This window comes from Alligator mississippiensis, chromosome 12 (genome assembly GCF_030867095.1).
Source record: "Alligator mississippiensis isolate rAllMis1 chromosome 12, rAllMis1, whole genome shotgun sequence".
NCBI classification, from domain to species: domain Eukaryota; kingdom Metazoa; phylum Chordata; order Crocodylia; family Alligatoridae; genus Alligator; species Alligator mississippiensis.
Genome location: NC_081835.1, coordinates 9,922,445 through 9,942,562, shown reverse-complemented (window position 1 = coordinate 9,942,562; position 20,118 = coordinate 9,922,445). Strand labels below are relative to the sequence as shown.

The window sequence follows — 20,118 nt, the reverse complement described above, 5'->3', positions numbered from 1 at the left end:
GTGTTTGCACACATCAGTGACATATTGCATAGTAATTCCAGCTGCTGTAGAAAATACAGCAGCCTAATGCGTCTTATGTGACTTGAGTGACTCCTTGGAGGAGTTTTAGTTTGCTGCCTTACAGCCATGGCTTTGTGCAGCTCAGGGGCTCTGTAGGAAGCCCATGCAGGCAGCCTGGCAACAGCCTGGGAAGGCAGGCTCTGCCCAAGAGAAGTGGCATGCCTGATCTTTTTCTTTCTTTCTTTTTTTTTGGCCTAGAGCCTGCCCATCTGCCTAAGCTGCGTGGGGGCCCGGTGCTTCCCTCCATGGCTGCAGTGTCCCCCAGGACCACCCGAGCCAGGTGTCTGCAGGTGGGTGCTACCTGGATGGAGGGGCCACTGCTGCCAAGGAGGGAAGCACCAGCCCCACCACCACAGTCCAGGGACCGTTCCACCCATCGGCAGCATGCCCTCCCCTCCCCACTGCTGGAGGAGGAGATAAGTTCAGGTGTGTGCATGCTATGGGAATTTAAAGGTCCCTAAATTGAAGTAGTGTTTTTAAAAACCCACCGCTTCAATTTAGGGCCCCCATTTCATCTGCACAAGCCCTACAATACCATCAGAATTTTTTAGTGCAGTTATCATCTTATAATGCACAGTTGACTTTCATTTACTCTTGGAACATAACTTTCTGTGGTATTTTGTTACTGTTTATCAGAGTGCTTTGAAAACAGCATGAGGGATTGCAATTTTGGTGAGCAAGCCCATCAAAAAAAACTTTGCTACCAGATTTCCCAGTTCTATATTTCCCACTGTGAACATTTAATTAAAGGGCTGCCTAAAAAGGTGTTTGTGTATGTGTGTTTTTCTCACTTCAGTGACTCACTCTTGAGCAGCTTGGTGGATTTTGTATTTAAGCAATGACTTGAATTTAAACGTAGAAATCTTTGTTTCCAATTCAAATCCAAACATGAATATTCCTAGGAAGAAGAGTAACATGGGGAACTATCATTCGTTTTGCTTTCTTACAATTACATGAAGTTGTGTCTTGCTGTATATGTATTTATCCTCTATCCAAAGTCCACTTATGTCAAATGGACAATGCTGGATCAGGCTCTAATTGAGTGGGGATTTGTTAGAGCCTTAGGATTAATTGCTGGCATCAAAGTCAAACAAGGCTTTTGATTAGTTTTATGACATCTTTTTTGCAGATAACCATATTAAAAGAACTTACCATCATTGCGCAGAAGGAGTGGAGTTGGTGGACCCTGTACTCTTTGTTCTGCTTTAGTGTTAGCTACAATGCAAGTATAGTTGCCCACATCAGATGGCTCAACTTTAGCGATGTATAAATTTCCTGTCTCTTGAGACACAAATCGCCGACTATCCTCCTGAACATATAAGGGGTTATTGTTGAAGATCCAAGCATAGGATAAGTCTGGAAAACATTGAATACTCATCATGCATCCCTTCCAATGTAACCTGCTCCATATCGGTGCCTCATTACAATATGCAGCCACTGCAAGCATCCAGTCATCCTCACGGTAACAGTCTGGGTTGAGCAAATTTTGTCTCAGGTAAAATAAGCATGGTTTCATCTTGGAACTTAAACCAAAACTCTTCCACAGTTCACAAAAGTTTGGATAATATTTTTGCTCCGTTCTCCCCTTTTTCCCCCTGTACCTAATCTATTTCCCACCTTCAAACAGGTGTAGAAACACATGACTTGAAATGCTATAAAAATGTTTCAGTACTTTCCATTTTTAGTACTGTTCTTTTAAATGTCTTGCAGGCCTATTATTCTTCACACCAGGCGATGGCCCTTTCTATTCTGTTTAAATGACATGAAAGGAAATACCATAAATGATTTCCTAGTTTATTACTGGATTCCCAAGAAGAGAAGGGAAAGGGAGACCATGGGCAAGAGATTTAATTTTTTTCTATACTAATTTTTAAAAGAGAGCAACAGGTGCAGTTTTTGGCTGCCACATACTAGACCCTACAAGCCCCCAGAGATCATTCCTCTATTTTCCATACTTCGGTTTTCTCTTGTTCTTCTGTAGTTCCTATGCTGCTCCAAATTCCTTTCTTTCCATTCTCCTTACTCTTTTCTATGACCTCTTTCCTGCTGCCTCTGGGTCTTATGCTACCAACTGTACTGTTGCTTTGACTTCAGAGATGCACCTAGTGATCAAAGGTTGTTTTGGACTAACTCGTTTGGGTCCTAACGGCAATTTAGCCATACCTACATAAAGCTCATTAAGAGCTACTAACTTGAGTATTTATCCTGTGTTTGTGGCAGGTTGTGCAGCCCCCGTACAGCTCCGTGTGACTATAACTCAGTATCCAGTAAGTTGGTTACTACAACACTGCACCACAGTCACAGCAGTATAGACATAGTCTTAGCTGTGTTTCTTCCTCTGCAGCTCTTTCCCTCTGCCTAGAGTTTGACAGCTGAGTATGGAAGTTTTGGGGGGGTTTCCCCCCCCGTCTCCCATCGTTTAGCGGTAGCAGGAGTAGTATTGACATTCTATTTTTAATAAAACACAGTAAATCAGAAGTTTCAGAATCTACCAGTTTAGCTTTTCTTAATTAAATGTATAATTCATAAGCTAGCAGCGTTCTGCCAACAGTTTCATTTCTACACATTTTCCGCCATCATCAATCCCATTGTAAAAACATTATTTATGTTTTTCTGTGACGGTTTCAGTGCGGCATGATAATAAGTCTGTAAACTCCAGTAGTTCTGTGGAGTTTTACATTGTCACCCTCCAACATTATAGGACTATAATTAGAAATGACATGTCTCCAGGGAAGGATCAAAAACACTTCCCATACTTGGCTAAATCCTGCTGTAGATTCTGTTTTACTGCTAGCCATTATGCTTGGCTATTTTGATATACAATAAACACAGAGCATACAGCAATTTATAAAATAATGCAATACTTAGAAATGTGTGTGGGTAGATTTTCACGAGCAATGCAACTACAAGACTCAGGCTTTTTTAGTCTTTCCCCGTTTTATCTTTTTTTCTTAATATAATTGCCCTTCTTAGAGTTGAACTTGGTTAGTGTTTAGATGACAGGTTATCATGTTTGTCAAGAGAAACCCAAACTACTTTCTGAAATACAGCAGATAGTTCAGTAAGCTCAGTGACTTATCGTTCTCATACAGTACAAAAACAATATCCTACCATGATGCTATGATATAAAGAGTACTAGGACTATTATGAATGTTATGCCTCTGATAGGACACTGAACTAATGCCTATATCAGTGTTTGAAAGCATCCCTCAGAATGAAATGGAAAAGTGTATCCTTGCTACAGGGATACAATAATATAGTTCAAAAGAAAGGGGGGAATTCTGTGTGATACAAGAAAAACTCTATAGAAACCTAGTAAGCCTCTGTCAAGCCATCCATCTATCTATCTGCTGTCTTCATGCTACACAGGATTTTTCAATGAGGTCAATCTTATTGCCTAATGGATCATTGAAAGAAAGTTGGCTCCTCTTTCACCGACTTCCCAGTTGGCTTCAATTGTCAAGCACCTGCCTAAATCTCTTTTCATGCCTATGTTCCACTCCTGCCTTAGCGCCTATTGATGAGGTTTTCCATCAAAACTGGAAAATAACTACAAGCCTTTAATTTCACAATCTATTTTTTTTCTCAGTCACCTAACTGAAGGTTCATTGTCACCTACACCCAGGCCCCACTTGCCTAGAGCCTAATTCAGCTCACCAATGCCAGTTGAAACCTTAATTTTAATTGACTTCAGCAGGAGTCAGATCACATCCATAGAGAGCCAAGAACCAAACTAGGGAGCTCAACCTCCCCCTCCTTTGTGGTGTGACACAAGACTAGGCCCATATTTAGAAGCAGCTTTTACATTTTGTCCTGGGCAATTATATCTGTTAATATTTTATCTTTTCTTCTACAGTTAAGCTACTAGGACTTGGACAATGAGCTTTCCTTTCATTCCACCGTGGGTAAATCACAATTAAAGGAGAGTCATTAAATGAATGCATTATTGAAAGGAACACGTGTAGGGACCATGTCTGCCCTTTTTAGGGTTTCCTTCATTTATACTGCTATCGGGAACTAAGTGAAGCATCTGGTAAGGATGACATTGAACAAGGAGATAGGAGTGGTTTGGAAGAGCACTAAACACGCAGAGAAGATGGCTGACATTATCTTGGCTCGTGAAATCCAGTGAAAATGAACTGCCTGGAAACCGAAAATATGCAAGTTTTTCACTGAAGGTCAAAAAAGTCACTACTATCTGTTTTGTTTTGAGTTTAACTTCAGGATGCCTGAAAAACACAGCGGTGTGAATCACACTTCTTGTTACCAGAGTATCTGTGACAGTGTCAGAATTGTCTCCGAATTATTGAATTCCAGGCACTGCTGTAAAAGTAGTACAGTGTAATAGGTCAGGGTACACATTTTAGTCATCAGCCGTGATGAGGGTAGATATATTTTTAAATTTTATTTCCTATCCTTGTTTGGAGAACTGCACACCTGAGATTTTCCCTCTGCAATGATTGTTTCTCCCAGGAAATGAAAAATGAAACAAAACTTCTGAAGTTAGGAGAGGGATCTGTTAATCTATTTACTCCATTATTCTCCTTGGCAGTAGCTGATACCTAGTAATACTTTAGAAAAAGTAAAGCATTTAGGCAATTGTGGCAGGATTCACAAGGGGATTGTATATGTCAGGGGAAAGGGAGCCCTTTCAAAATTCCTTGCAGATGATATTATTTAAGAGAGCTTTCTCTCTAAAAATGGGAGTATAACCCTTGCTTTCTAATGCCCCCCACCCAAATGCTGTAAACAGCCATCTGATTACACAGCTCTTTCTGGATGTGTTAAGACCACATTAAATATAACAAAATAAAAGCAAAAGCACCTCTAACCCTAAGCATTTGAATGGTTTAAAAACTGAGGGAAACAATTCATTTGTATTTTTTAAATAACACATAATCTGTAAAAAGGTTCGTCACTGTTCTGGAAAAAAAAACCATGCACTAGATGTTGGGCACGCTATAGAAGTCTGTACTAGCAGGGGTCAAAGGGCAGTCTCTCCATTTTTACTTCATATCCTGCAATTGATTGCACTGAAGTCAATGAAGTTATATACAGGTCCGGGTGTGCAATCTCCTGTGTGCAATCAACTCATGCTACGTGCCGGCGTCAGGTAAGTACAATAGGGTTCCAGTGAGAGTTTTCTGAAGCAAAACACCTATTATGCACACTGGGCTCATTCCAAAGTTATGGCAGGAACAGAAAGTAAATATACCCTTAGGTTACATAAAATAAATTAAAATACAATTAAATAAAATTTTAAAATTATATTAACCTTTTGGCTATTTTTATACTTGGAAAGCATGGCATGGCTATCTGTGCCTACAGAGAATGATTGAAAAACAGATATTTTAGAATTTATTTTGCTAAAATTCCACAATGACGTGTGTGTGTGTGTGTGTGTGTGCACATGTGTATGTATATATACATATTACACACATGTGCATGCACACATTTAATTATGCATATACATATGAGTGTACATGTATATGTACCCACACATGCATGCACATTTCATTTATGCATGTGTGTAGATATATATGCATATATATTATGCATACATGTATACACACATGCACATGCACACATGTGTATATGTATGTGTACACACATGTATGCACACACGTGTGTGTGCGCGCGCGCACACACACACACACACATTTTATGTTTAAAGTAAAATTTCTTCTACAATGTTTAACTTCTCTCCTAAGTGACTTAACCCTTAGGCATCAGCCTCTCAGGCAATCTTAGAAAATTGATATAATTTTTTCTATTATGGTTGACTACTGTGCATTACATAGTTTACAGCTGATTACCCATATCTGTAGCCTGCAACACCAAGTAGATATTCATGTATCCTTTCTAATATCAGTGATCCTGATATGGCAGTCTGGGCAGATTCCCTTAAGCACACAGTGTCCCTTGAGTCCCAATCATGGCAAGGGACTATATATATATTAGTGTATTATATCAATATATTTAAAACTGTGAAGCAGAGACAGACACAGTTTTTTCTTTGGTATAATTAGTATTACATCACTGCAATATAGAGTTGATAGAGGAAACAAGTCTGTGAGCTGAAATAATTTTTCACCAGATTAGGTGAAGTTATCCCAAACAGGGTGAGGGGTAAAACTCCACCAGTGTAAACTATCCAGGGTATAGGACAGGGTAAGCACCCTTTGCAGTTGTTGCTGCAAAAAGAAAGAGTATGCATCTCTGAGTTAGTTAGTGGCAGAAAGCAGGGTACAGTTACACCTTATAGACTAACACGCCCAACTACTTTTCTCTGCCTATGTTTTAGATTATGCCAAAGTAACAATTGGTCTTGCTAAAACAACAACAAAAACATCTTCCCTAATCACAAACACCAACATCCATGTTTTCCTGTGTGTGTTTGCTTGGATTAGACAACAGCTTTTGAGCCACATCATTCTCACATGAACTATTGGTCTCAATTCGCATTGCTGAATAATTTCAGAACTTTGTTTTTACCTCATGCAGAACCTGGGAAAGGGAGAGATCCTTAGACTTCTTGTTTTTCCCTTCTTGTTTCTTTTAAAATAGCACAAAGTTACCAATTAACCTAACAGTTTAAAAGTTCTCCCAGAGACTCTGGCAGGGCTAGCATTACAAGGCTTCCCAAGACAATCAGTCACTCCTGAACCTTGTTAACCAGCAGAGTTAATTTAGAAGCTGCACCTTCTAGAGAATGTTAATGAGCTGCATTAATAACAGGCAGCTGACTCTCCTTAGGGAGGTGAGGGGAAGGAGGAAGACTGGGTATATAAATTCACAATGAAGGGGATTGCGAAAAGAAGTAGAAGGGCTATAGGCTAGGTGGTATGATAGGCTAGTTGTTTATGATGTCTTTTTTTCTTTCTCTCCCCCCCCCCCTACCCCCACTTTTATTTTAAACTTCAGTGCAATAAGTCAAGCAGAGGGCAGGGGAGAGATGCACCTTCTAGAGAAAATGCATTTAGTTTCTGTGGCTTTTCAGGTGCCTTTCTTGGCTTGGCCCAGCAGGAATTTGAGCAGGCAGATCACGCTCTCAAGAGCTGGCCATGTTCCTAGTAATCTAATTTTTATTCCTCCAGGGACCTGATATGAATGGGGCCCTAGAACGCTGTCTGAAACTTCATCTCCTTTTCCCTGCTGCTTTTTGGGCTCCTACTTTCTAGTAGCACAGGAGAAGAAAGAAAGAGCAGAAAATTTCCGAAGCTGAGTGAGGTGTCTTCATGTTGCTATGGAAGATCTTTTGCAGAATAAGACATCAACATTTCCTATGTGCATATATACATAGCTTTAATTTTTTCCTACACACTTGTATTGTTTTGCTAGTTGCTTCTATTGAATTGGGCTATAAATACCTCAGGGAACTCCTTGGGTAGTATATAGGACTCCACTTATGATGGTTGCTTTCTCTTCCCACTGTTAGTTAATACAGTGTTAATCCTATTGATGAGATGGGGAATATCATGCTGAAAATACATGAGCACTCCAATATTTCATAGTATGAATCTTAATAATTATATAGGACAAAGCAGAAACCCCTTTCTTCATTTAAAAAACTAAATAAAAATTAGAAAATAGAATTACACTGTAGATTTTATTTAAATTGCCTATGTTGAGTAGAAACAAATTAACAATCCCCATTTCCAGGCTCTCCCATAGCTTTAAAGGATTCATTTGCTCCTTTCAGAAGACGAAGCAAAATGATTAGCTAAAATCTAATGATAAACCTAGCTTGTAATGAGAGCTGGGGCAGATCAACAGAGACTTTGGGTAGACGCTAGATGCTATTATTGTAACATTTGTGAGCTATTAGGCAGCCTGAAAGGTATCAGCAGTGGCAAACTGAGGCAACTTGAGAGTATGGACTGTGCTGTTTTGTATAGTGCCTTGCAAACTGAGGTCTTGTTCTGTAATTAGGGCTCTAAGGCATTGATGCTATAAATAACATTAACCTCAAAACTGGAGCTTGAGTTACTTTTAGTTGTAACATATATTTTCTTTGATAGTTAGTTTACAGACTACAGCCTGTAGAAACAACCATCCTTTTTTAAGGAACCAGAGAACAGCTGGGACCTGCGACTTCCAGAGGTGCTGTGGAGACCTTGTTCCATAACCCGGCCTTGCAGCAGCGGGCACTAAGTCTCACCTCTGGAAGCCTCATTGCCTTCTTGGTCCAGTTTCATACCATCAAACTGATCCACCTCCTCAACTCAAACCAGTCAGCTTGGCTCCCAGCAAAAGCCCTGGCCAACTAGCTGTGCCTGCACTTTTAGCTAGGAGGCTTGAAGCAAAGTAGACAAAGTGAAAGCTGCACTCCCTGTAGATGTGGACCTCCGAGGCAGCAAATACCTCTGTACACAAGCTCCTGATGGCAGGTCGCTAGCCAGACCCCTGTCATCACTGCCTATTTCTCCAGCTGTGGACAGTGAGCCTAGTACCCCGGCATCCCTGAGCATGCACCACAAGAACACTGGTGGGATCTCCTCCTGTCACACTGGGGGAGACGGTCAAAGTGTGTCCTGCCCGTGTCCTTGTTGCCTGCCCAACATGGAGGCAGTGCCTAGCAACAACACCAGAGTAAGTCCTATAATAGCTGTCCATTGTCAAAAGAACTGGTGACCTCCAGTGGTGGCTGCTTCATGGGCCTCTGGCCATAGCTACCATTTAGACCCATCTGTGATGGCAGCCTACCCTTTTTGCAGGGAAAAGATGCAGAAGATGCCTTCCTGGAGTGTCCCAGCTGCAGACGTTCTTTGCTACCTTCAGCAGCCTGCTTGGTGCATTGGACTTGGACTTTTCCAAGACCATGTGCATCTTCTCTGTTGTACCAAATGGCCAAGGGAAGCCTGATCTGTCCGGCCAATTTCCTGCTGGGCCAAGCCAAAATGGCAACTCTAAAAAAACTGCAGAAACCAGCTCACTTTGCCTGACTCCTCCAATGACACCCTGCAACTCTTCCATGTATTGCTATGTATCTTATTTGAATCTGGACATGTCATCTTGCAAGAAAATGTGGACCAGTTTGCATTGTGCTAGGCTACTGAGGGGGCACTCTGCATGAGGGAGGACAGACTGCTAATCCTCAGTGCAATGCCAGGAAGGGTATTACAGAGATTCAATCTCCGTTGATATGGGTGTCACCTTACAGAGCAGTGTTTCATGCTCGGCCACTGAGGGGTGAAGGAGGCACACTCGCACAGTTTTGCATTTATATCTTTTGTTTTAATATTTTGATAATAAAGGTTTAAAAGTCTAAATGTTTCTGTCTTTCTCAAAATGAATGAAATTCAACACAGATGAAAGGTGTAGGGTTTATTATTATTATTATTATTTCATTTTCTCTGGCCTAATATAGTTTCCAAGCTGTTAAACAAAGAGCAATCAGATGGTTAACTAGCTCTTTCTGTGTTAAGGGTCAAATCTTGCCTGCCATACTTTCCTTCCATAAAATTCAAGGTGAACCACACCATGCCTAAAATTAATCCGTCCTTCTTTTAGGTGCCTAGTGTCAGAGAAAGGAGCTTCACAAAAACCTTTTCTGTAGAAATGGAAGTGTTTCACTGGCTTAGCATTCTAAAATTCAACATAGCCGCCATGTACCATAGTTCACACCTAACTCTTCACCCCCAGGCATATAATTTTTGGAACACAAATACAGTGTTTATGGATGACAAAAGGAAAGGAACTGAGCTTCCATTCTCTGAAGGCTTGTTATTTCAGATAACTTTGTTTCATGCCCATTGGTCAGCAGCTCACATCTCCAGTTTATAAAACACTATGGCAGAGGCGTTTGTTCATGGCTATCATTCTGTCAGTTCAATTAATGTGAGTTGGACTCACCTTTTTAACTGTTTGTTTCCTCTGTGAGTGTTTCCAACTCTCCTGTTTCCTTTGTTTCTGAATCTAGAGGAAATATGTAGTCTACGAGCCTGCGGATCGATAATTGTGTCCTCCTGCAGTCTGTCCCATCAGTATATCTCAGGGACTCTCTTTGGAGCTTTCTTTGCTTTTAAGGTTTGCTTTTCACTTCATCTCCCTGATTATATACCCTTTCATAGTGCTGTAAACACTAAAAGAACTGAAATTTCACCTCTGCTCAAGATTTGATGGACTTCTCTACCTCTCTGATATACTGTATTCTCTTTTTATAGATCAGTATTTCCCGTCTCTTGGGGATTTATCTTATAACTCTGTTTTCTTTGAGAAGAATTGAGGAAATATTTCTGAGAGGGGTTTGTGCTAGCAGAGAGTAAAATATGATAAGTCCCAAGTTCTGTGTCTTCACTTCCCATGGAGGAAGGGGCAGATGTGACCAAAGTTTTGCTATTTCATTTAGTCTGCTAGGTTTAGTTCATCATTGTATTAATACATTGATGAAACTTTGCAGAGTTTTAAAAAGCTAATCTAGTTAGTTGTATGGCCCATAGACCATGGAATTGTCCTGCATACTTCAATGATGGGTAAGTTTAAAACAATTTGAAGGTCTAACTCAATGGATTTCATTACTCAAACTGTTCCAAACCTCTTCAATCTCTTGAAGCCTGGGATGGAAAAAGCTCCAAAAAAACAGTCTCTGTAGAGTGTTACAGCACTTGGTTCTGGGACTGAGGAAAAGGGAAAAACATCTCCACTATCTGAATTACATAGTGTATGGGCACCTGCTAATATTTATATATAGATGTGGGAGGGAAGTAGAGTGAAGGTTGTACATCTCACCAGTGAGAAGGAGAGAAGAGCATGATATCTAAAGTTTGAGGTCCTTTAGATGAAGATGGGGATTTGACTTGTCCTATAAAACTGTAAGATGCACTGCAAGTTGACCAAAAAGAAGAAAGGAGAGCCCAGAGACGATAGGGACCACAGGTGCAGGAGCAATGGGGCAAGTGGTGTCCATGGGCCATATATTAACCTCTCAGAGGCTGGATGCACTCCAGAGGCTAGCACTTGGACAGACTTCCTGCACACAAACAGTCCCCAGCTTTCAAGATCATCAGCAAAGCAGTAAGTAGGGAGCTCTTCCTGATTTAAGAATGAGTGATGTGCCTGGGAGCATAGTGAATTCCATATTAGATTTCATATTCCTTATGAAACAAAAGTAACAGGAACCAACAGGACACATGGAGCTGCTGTCACCCATGGTTTACTCTCTGAAGGGCTGCTAACTATAGCTACTGTCCTCTATTACACAGAGAAACAAAAAGGATTTGAAATAAAGTGGTATTGGCTTCAGATCCTGTTTAAATGGATACAGATTATCTTTAAACTCTTCAGGTTTCCTGCTGCCTTGTTACCCAGCGTGAAACAACGCACGTTAGTTAAAAATAATTCAAGAAGTACAACAGGGGGGTGTTAAGAAAGGCAAACCCCAATGTTACTGTGAGGAAATAACATAGTTGAATAGTAAGCTATTCCTTGCTTCCTTCCTGTAAAGGTGTGTGATTAAACTAGACTCAAGAATGTAAAAGGACACAGTGCCTTTGTGTATAAGTCCTAATCACTGGAGGAATACAAATAAAAAAGACAAGTTTGAATTATTTTTGATAGTTTTATAAAAAAGAGATCTTGAAACGATTTTATCTTCAATATTGGGTTGAAAGTCTCATGGAGTAAGTTTACCTTTTTATTCTGGTCAGTCTGGAACAGCAGAAAAAGTTTCACAATACCCTTTACAATTTTTTAGGTGAGTTTTTCTGTTTTTAAATAATAGCACAAAGAGTTTCAAAGCATAACAAGAACTTCCCTACTCCACTTTCATGGGAAAACCTGCTTTCTTAAGCAACCATTTTTTGTTGGCCTCTTAATTGACTTTTCTTTTTAATTACTGAAATGATAACATTGCTCCTTATGTTTTGATAGTTGTATTTAAGGCTGGAACTGGGAAGTGTAGAAGACCATCCAAGGGAAAAAAGTTGTCTTTCATTTTCCTAAAACTTTTAACCCCACCTGCCCCCCCGCAAAAAAAAGGGTTTCAGGAGACTTTATATTTGGGTTAGGTTTTTGATTTTCATTGGCTCTTGTCTAATGCAAGCTTCAAACAAATCCCTTGTAGCTTTCTGCCCAAACCTGCAAGCACTTGCATCAGGCTTAATTTATTACTGCAAGAATTCCAGTTTGAGAGCCTTCATACTGAAAATGAACATGTTGTAACACATACATTTTAAAAGGACAACTTTTAATGATTTTAATGTTACAAATGTTGACTGGATTTGATGATTTTACAGTAAGGTAGTAAACATACTTGACACTTTTTTTCCCTCCAGGAATTTAAAGTAGTGATTTAAAAAAAACCCAACCAAAATAACCTTTGGCTAGTGCATCCTTAGATCTTCTAGTCTCCAACACTTTGAGCTGCATAGGCTACATTTGGTTGGACAAAGTCCTGCACCGGAATACATCAGAATCATTTACATCACTCAGACTCTCATCATACCTCCGTAATGTGATGGAGGTCCACAGAGCAGAACCACTCCTTGTCCTTCTCTTACTGATACAGTGCTTCTCGTTTTGGTTTCAAAATTTTCAAGATCTTAGGGGGGGAAAAAACAAAATCTAATTATTACCAGTCAAACTTCTCAGTTAATTATAGGACCAATCTAGCTATCCTTACTCAGTCAAATGAATTCTATGAAAAACCAGACATTGCATATCAGACCAGGAGGTCATCTTGTATCTATTATTCTGTCTCTAATAATGCCCAATTCTGGGTGCATTAAGAAAGGTCCTTACATTCTTGCAGTGGTAAATGATTGAATATTGTGTCCACGGAGAAACTGAGCCCTTTCGGCATTAGTGCATGACTCCAGGGTGTCACTTTTTGGTATCAAATGCAAAATGTAAGTGTATAGCTTGGACACTTTAAAAGTATTTCAAATTTACATGCGATAAGAAAGGCCCCTGCCACCCCCTCTTTTTTTCAAATAGGGACCACATTTTTTTTTCTACATGGCTAACTTATTATAGCTCCTTATTAAGCAGCTTGAAGATTTTTAGTAAAAAATAAAATAGCCTCTAATGCCCACGAAAGCAGGGCTTTTTAAATTAATCTACTAAGGGATTTTTTGATAAAAGCTATACAGAAGTCAGTGGGTATCTTGAAATTAGTCTGGGAAGAGAAAATGAAGAGACTTTACAGAATACAAATAAATGGACAGTAGGGCATTATTTTTTATGGTTAATAAAGTTACCCCTTGGTAACGCATACAGTTGCACATACAACCCACTCTTAAGTGCAATTTTTATGGCTATTTGTCACTTCCTTTTAACTGGAGCTATGAATACACATGAAGAAGAAAATACAACCCACTATTTCATTGCTTGCTAAAAATGCACAGGTAATAAGTTTCTCAGTATGGTTCCCCTTTAATAATGTGATTTCAATGACAAAAGATAACACACAAGATGTACCTTCAATAAAACCCCCCAAATCAATTATTTTCTTTTTGTTCCAAAAGTTCTCATTAAAACGATGAGATTTTTCATCAGAGTGAATTTGGCAAGGGACGTGTCACCTGTTTTTTTTTTTTGTTTGTTTGTTTTTGCATTCAAAGAATGTTTCAGTAAAATAAAACAGACCATAATAATATCACCACCCCAAAACTATCTATACCATATAATTTCATATAATAATGTTTTACTTATGTTTGCTGTATTCAACTTACCACAAAGGCATGGATTCTGAGCATATTCTTTTCAAATTGTAAAAAGTACTTTTTTTTAGGTCCTGTTAGGCATGGAAATTTAGTCGGGTAAGTAGCTTTGGGCAAATTAAACTCAACACTCACAAGAATGCCGACAAAATAAGCTGCATTTGATTTTCTATGGATGTTTTTGTGGGGTTTTTTGTTTTTTGTTTGCTATTATGCAAAGAGTCCGTCTCCAAAGCATTAAGCGCTTCATGTGTCAGCTAATAACAAATGCATAATAAAATTATGTGCTTGATAACATTGATAACATTGATAACATGTTGGCTTATTTTTCCTTTAAACTATTTTTTTTAAAGCTTTGAAAAATTGCATATGGAAATTTGTGTGCCAGGGGACTCTTAATGGGTTTGTTAAACATCTGGATTAATACAGGCCATTTGCATTCAATGATAGTTAACTGATTCTTACTGTGAGAAATAGTCCAAATTATTTTGTGGTATTAGCTCTGGCTTTGACTTGCCTGTCTAGGAGCAGGGTGGTATCTGAAGGGGATAAATGCAGCCCACTTCATTTTGAATTTTTGCCACTCACTGGAATGCTGGGATTGATACAGAAGTAGTGGGTTATGACCGGAAGTTGACTCTGTCATTCTCAGAAAGAGAGCTGTTGAGGTATTCCTGAAAATGATTTTTTTTTTCTTAAGCTTTCATAAAAAAATGTAATACGTTCTTTCAGAGAAGAGAATAAGTCTAAACCAATGATCTTTAAAATTAATATCCACACTGGAATATTTCTTTAGTGAGGAAACTTAGCAGGAAGGTTTGATTTTTGGAGTATGTCTTGAATTTAACGGTGTTCTGCGATACTCTTACAATAGCTTGTTTGGTTTTAAGCAATATCATAACATGGACACGATGCTGCTTGTGGAGCCTGACAGCTCAAGTTCCTATGTCTGTGCTACTGCTTTTAGATTTCATCAGCTGCCTGTAACATTTGACACACCAGTGGACCCTATAATGTGAGGTGCAATCACACTTGAATGGTGCCATTCTTTCCGTTTTGAGAAGATGCAGATGACCCATTGCTCATCTTCCCTTAGGGCTCTTTCATATGTTATTCTGAAGGATTTCACAGTTTCGAGTGAGCATAAAGGTTTATCATGTAGTTAGCAAGGAGGCATGAACTGAGAAGTCTTCAGTGAGCCACAGTCACTACTTCTGTCTGGTAGCTTCAGTCCTACTTGTGTGGTCGAGTATCTTGCCTAACATCTGGTCATACAAACTAAATGGAGTGGGACAGAGTAAGGAATGCACACAGGGTGAACAGAAGAAATGGAGGAAAGTATATGGTGTGCACCCCTTTGTAATCTGAGTCTCTTGCAGTGTTTCTGCGATGCATACAAGCTGCACAGGTAGTCCTCAGACTTACGACACGATTGCTGAAAGACACATGTTAAGTTGAAACTTTGTAACTCAGAACCAATTTTCCCATAGGAAACAATGTTATAAATGGGGGATTGGTTCCTGAATCAAGACCCCAATACCTTATTTAAAAGTAACCCAGAATTTTGTACTCAATCAATCAATTATAGATGAGTAATATAGCTACACTATATTGTAAATAGCAACCATATTGATTTGGAACAATTTCTTTGAGGAGACTTTGCTGGACTTGGAGGGAGTCTTCTCAGGAGTCTTGGCTGCAAGTTTTTCTGGAGTCTTGTCTGCTTTCTTAAAGAAAGTGTCCAAGGAAATTTAGACAGATGTTCTCCAGGGAGATGGGAGGCCCAGTAAACTTGTTTGCCGGTGTGGCGTGGCATCGGATCAAGCATTATAAAGTCAAACCTGACATCAGAAAGTTGAAACGGTGTCAATTTATCAACTTTATAAGTGCGAAGCATTGTAACTCAAAACGTTGTAAGTCGAGGACTGCCTGTACTAACTGTTGGCTGGTTTTGGGTGAGGTTCAGGTTGCTGGTTTTCAAAGGTAAGATCCATTTATGAGTTCTGAATATATCAGAAAATGACTTCTACCATATGATTGTCAAAACCAGTATTGATCCAGCGAGATGCTCAAACTCGCCATCTCCTGTTCATACAGGGAAGGGAACTGTTGGCAGAAGACTTCAGTGAAGATGGATCCTGCTTACTGGAAATGGTGGGAAGTAGACTGTAGATTAAATAGCCAATGAACACCAAACTTCATCTCACTGCTACAGGAGGTCCTTCTAGGCCATAATGGAGACACATTAACAACACCAGGTATAATGGCCAGGCTCTGATGTGTACCAGATCATTGTTTATGCTGTAGCTATTGAGTAAAGAGTGGACCTGTGAATCAAGGGTGGTCCATCCTCTCCCAGATTCACTTCTTTAAAAATGGCTGAAATAGAGTGACAGGTATACTGAGATTCAGTGACAGCATTTTATTTGTTTTCACAATGAGGAACTTCCCCCAGTTTTTCACAACTCAAGGATTATATTATCCAGAACATTTATAAACGACAAAGAGACCCATTTCCTCAACAATGATCACTAACAAATAGGATCAGGTTTGACATGTCAGTCTCTCATTTAACTCCCTCAGCTATGATCAATTCAAGGAACTTTACTGTTTTTCCCCTCTTCCTCCTCTTGCATATTGGTCTCCTGTGAAGATATTGCCTATTTAGAGGTGGCCAAATTGAATTAGACAGGTGCAGCACCTCATGAACACATTCTACACCCTGTCATGGTGACAATATTGCATGGTGCATATTGACAATTGTATCTGTCAATACACTGGGAAAAGCATTTTTAAACCATAAGATGTCCCTTTAATTGCCTGTCTCCTATCTCTGTGGGTTGTAATCTAAAGACTCAATGGAGAAAGAAAGTTAAAAGACAAGGCTCATATAGACTTTTCTACCTTCTATCACTACATAGAAAGGAAACTTAGAATGAATGGTGTTAATACACACTTAACAGAAGTTTTTTATTGGTGTAATCTCTGAGCAATTAGCCTTTAAATCCATATAGAAATATGTCTACCGACTTGTTCTGAAATGTTAATACAATTTAAATGATTTATAAATTAATGAATTACTCTGCTTCCCTTTCTGCATGGGGGATCAAGAGCTTGCTACAGATCCAGACCCAGTATTAACCCATCTGTTTTGATATAGGGGTGTCAGCTGGTCCAGCTTCCCTCATCCATTCCCAGATGGACCTAAGGCCAAGCAATGAAAGAACATAAGCACATGGCCCAGACAAGAGAGTAGCCTTTAGTATTGGCTCAGTTCACTTAGGCTAGGTAGCCTCATGGAATACTCTGTGCTCATTACAACTAGCAAAAGGGGAGAATTCAAGTCACAGATGGGTTGTTTCCCAACACAGTAATGAAACCAGTGAAGCATGTGAATGTTACGTGAATAATCATAGTATTCTGAATGTGTGGAAAATGATACTGGGTAGAGTAGGGAAAAATGTGGAGATCAGCTGGGCCATCCGGAAAACACGGGCTTCAGATTCCATATGCCAGCACTGCACATGGAGAGGACTCAGGCCTGAATGTTTCAAACTTCAGAATTTCAAGTCTAGGACAAGGGGTCCAGTTATTCAGGTCTGAAAAACTCACATTGTCTTCAATAGAAGGGGGATCAGAAACCCTCCAAAAAGTTCAACTGTCAGATCACCTCAGGGATTCTGATCAAAAATGAAGCCAGCCAAATCTTTTGAGGTGCTGGCATTGGCTAAAATCCCAGCAAATGCTCTCTCTCTTCTTTGCTAATGTAAAGAAGCTATAGGTTTTCTTATAGAAATGTATAAAGGGGAAAAAAAACCCCACTCCTTTCCTTGCTGTAAATCATAATTTTACATTTTTGCTGAGAACAAGATTTTGCTGGTAAAGGAAGCTCTCTGAGGAGGAAGGGAAAAAAGAGTGATGTTTCAGTAGTGAAAGGTGTTTCCATAAGGATTAAAAAAGTTAACAGGTTTGCATGGCTAGCTTTAAAGCTCTGCTGGTAATATTTTTCCATCACTCTGGAAACTCATGCAGATTCTCAAAAGCGGCAGGATTTGTAGAAATATTAGTCTTCTAGTGTTACTCTACTGTATTTTAAGGAACTATTTTCCCCTTGATCATTCATTAAAACATGGAAGCAACAACTAATTAACATTACAAAAGAGCTACCCTTAAACATCCTAGAATCCACATTATTTGCTGATGAGTATGACTAAATTTGAATGGTTTTGCTATGAGATGTTGGTACCTGAAATACAAGCAATATGTCAAAGGGTCTGCGCAAGTACCTCCTTCATTTCAATAATATTATTGCAGTATATTGCAGGTCGGGTTTCCACAAAAGCTCAGCAAAGTTTGGCACAGGTTTTTTTAAAAGAACTTTAGGTCCCATTTGGTTACCCAACTGAAATGGCCAGCTTGTTCAAAAGTGCTCTATAGCTAGCCCTTTCAATTAAGATCAGTAGCAACCCACTAGAGTGCTGAGTAAGGCTGATTTAAAAAAAAATGCTACTGAAGCTGTTTTCATTTTCTTCCCCTTGCGCGGGGGTGGGGTGGGGAGGGGGGAGTTGTGTTTGCACAAAAATGTTGAAACATCACACACAAAACGCAACAGAAGCCAAATAGATTAATTAAGATGTTGCTAGCCCCTCACAGGACTTGTAGTTCCAAGTCTTTTGCCCTTTTTCCTCTCTCTGGGTGGTTTTCTTAGCCAGATTATAGCCCCCATGGTCAACCATCGCCAAAGACTCCTATGATACATTGAGACAGCTCAGCAAGAGATGCATAGCTAAAGTTGTCAGGCATGAAAAAGTGGACCACAGAGGAGAATGGAGAGAGAAAGTGGTATTTCCTAATCATAGGATTTTAGCTAAAAGAAATTTTGTTTTTGAGCAAAAGAATTTGGTGGCTGATTTTTTTTTTTTTTCACTGAAAATTTGAAATATCCCATGGATAATGAAATACCTTTAATTTTTGCAAGTTTTTTTTCCCCTCTCTGAAGGAAGAAAAAATATTCTGATCAGCTGTGCACAAAGAAGCTTTGGCATGTGTAGATGAAATGGGGGCCCTACATTGAAGCAGTGGGTTTTAAAAAACACTGCTTCCATTTAGGGCCAATTTAAACACCCGTGTCGTGCACACACCACAGTAACTCCCTTCCAGTGGGGAGGGGAGGGCAAACTGCTGGGGGGCGGAACGGTCCCTGGCCTGCGGAGAGGGCTGGTGCTTCTCTCTGCTATGCTGCAGTGGCATCCCCCCCACCCCCCCCAGGCAGCACCTGCCCACAGGCACCCAGCTCAGGTGGTCCCAGGGGGGCAATGCAGCTGTGAAGGGAAACACCAGGCCCCCACGCAGCTCAGGCAGGCAGACTCCAGGGGAAGAAAACAAAAGATCAGGTTCACCACTTTTCTTGGGCAGAGCCTGCTTTCCCAGGCTGCTGCCAGGTTGCCTGCAGGGCTTCCTGCAGAGCCGTGGAGCTGCATGGAGCCCAGTGCTTTGCTCCATAGCTGTAGGGGCAGCAAACTCCTCAGAGGAGTTTCAGTTTGCTGCACCTCAAGTCATTTAACGTGCATTATGCCACTGAATTTACTACAGCAGATGGAATTAATGCACAATACGCTACCAACGTGTGCAAAGACCAACACCATTAAAGCAATGCAAAAGCATTTTTCACTGATTGAAATGAAATGTCTTGCTGGGCGTTGTGAGGTACTAAGCTTTTCTGAAAGCTTGGCCCTGAATAATCATTTACCCTAACAGCAGAAGCAGATCACTGTATTCCATGTTATTGTGTTACCTAGCATAACTCTATAACGTAACATGACATAACCTAATAAGCATAATGTTGCTTGTCAAGATGGTATTAAATAAGAGCTAAGATCAGGTGTTTGGCATGCATTTAGATTACTAATATGCATTTAGGAATAGTGTGGATATTTAACAGATGGTGTATTTGCTAACTTTAGTGTTTCTGTAGAAATCTATAAATAAGTTATTGCCTAGCTCCACAGATTTCCTTCCATTCTTTGCCTGTATTTATCTCAGTTTGTGAGCGATGGCTTGTCTCCCTCTGCATTGCTCTCTCAGCTGTAAGTTCAAAATTATATATATATATATATAAAAAAATCTTTTCTTCGGCAGCATGTATGTTGGCAGATTGCTGTCGGTATAGCACAATTAATCAGTCAAATGTGATAATGAGGTCATGTAGTCTAAGCAAAAACATTCAGGTGAATAAGTGATTCTTCACAGTGAAATGTGGGAATATATGGACTCAGCTGTGCATGGCAGCAAGTTGTCATCTTTTGCTAGGGAATATTTGCAGACCGCAGCAAGAGAGAATCATGCTTAAAGCAGACCAAGCATACGTTACTTTGCGGCAACTATTTTAGAAGAGGAC

At 39.9% G+C, this 20,118-nt stretch overlaps 1 protein-coding gene across 5 annotated transcripts in view; it reads right to left on the bottom strand.

Annotated features, from left to right (window-relative positions):
- The window catches only part of LOC102573404 (contactin-6), a 223,649-nt gene that overhangs the window by 85,443 nt on the left and 118,088 nt on the right, over positions 1-20,118 (bottom strand). For 2 of the 5 annotated variants that reach the window (XM_019499811.2, XM_019499814.2), the window contains exons 5-6: positions 12,506-12,601; positions 1,213-1,416 (exon numbers count right to left, since the gene is read on the bottom strand). In XM_019499811.2, coding sequence (XP_019355356.1) covers positions 1,213-1,416; positions 12,506-12,601 — 300 coding nt within the window. Of the gene's footprint in view, positions 1-1,212; positions 1,417-12,505; positions 12,602-20,118 lie in introns of those variants that run through there. The other 3 variants (XM_019499815.2, XM_019499817.2, XM_019499816.2) reach the window with 2 other exon arrangements.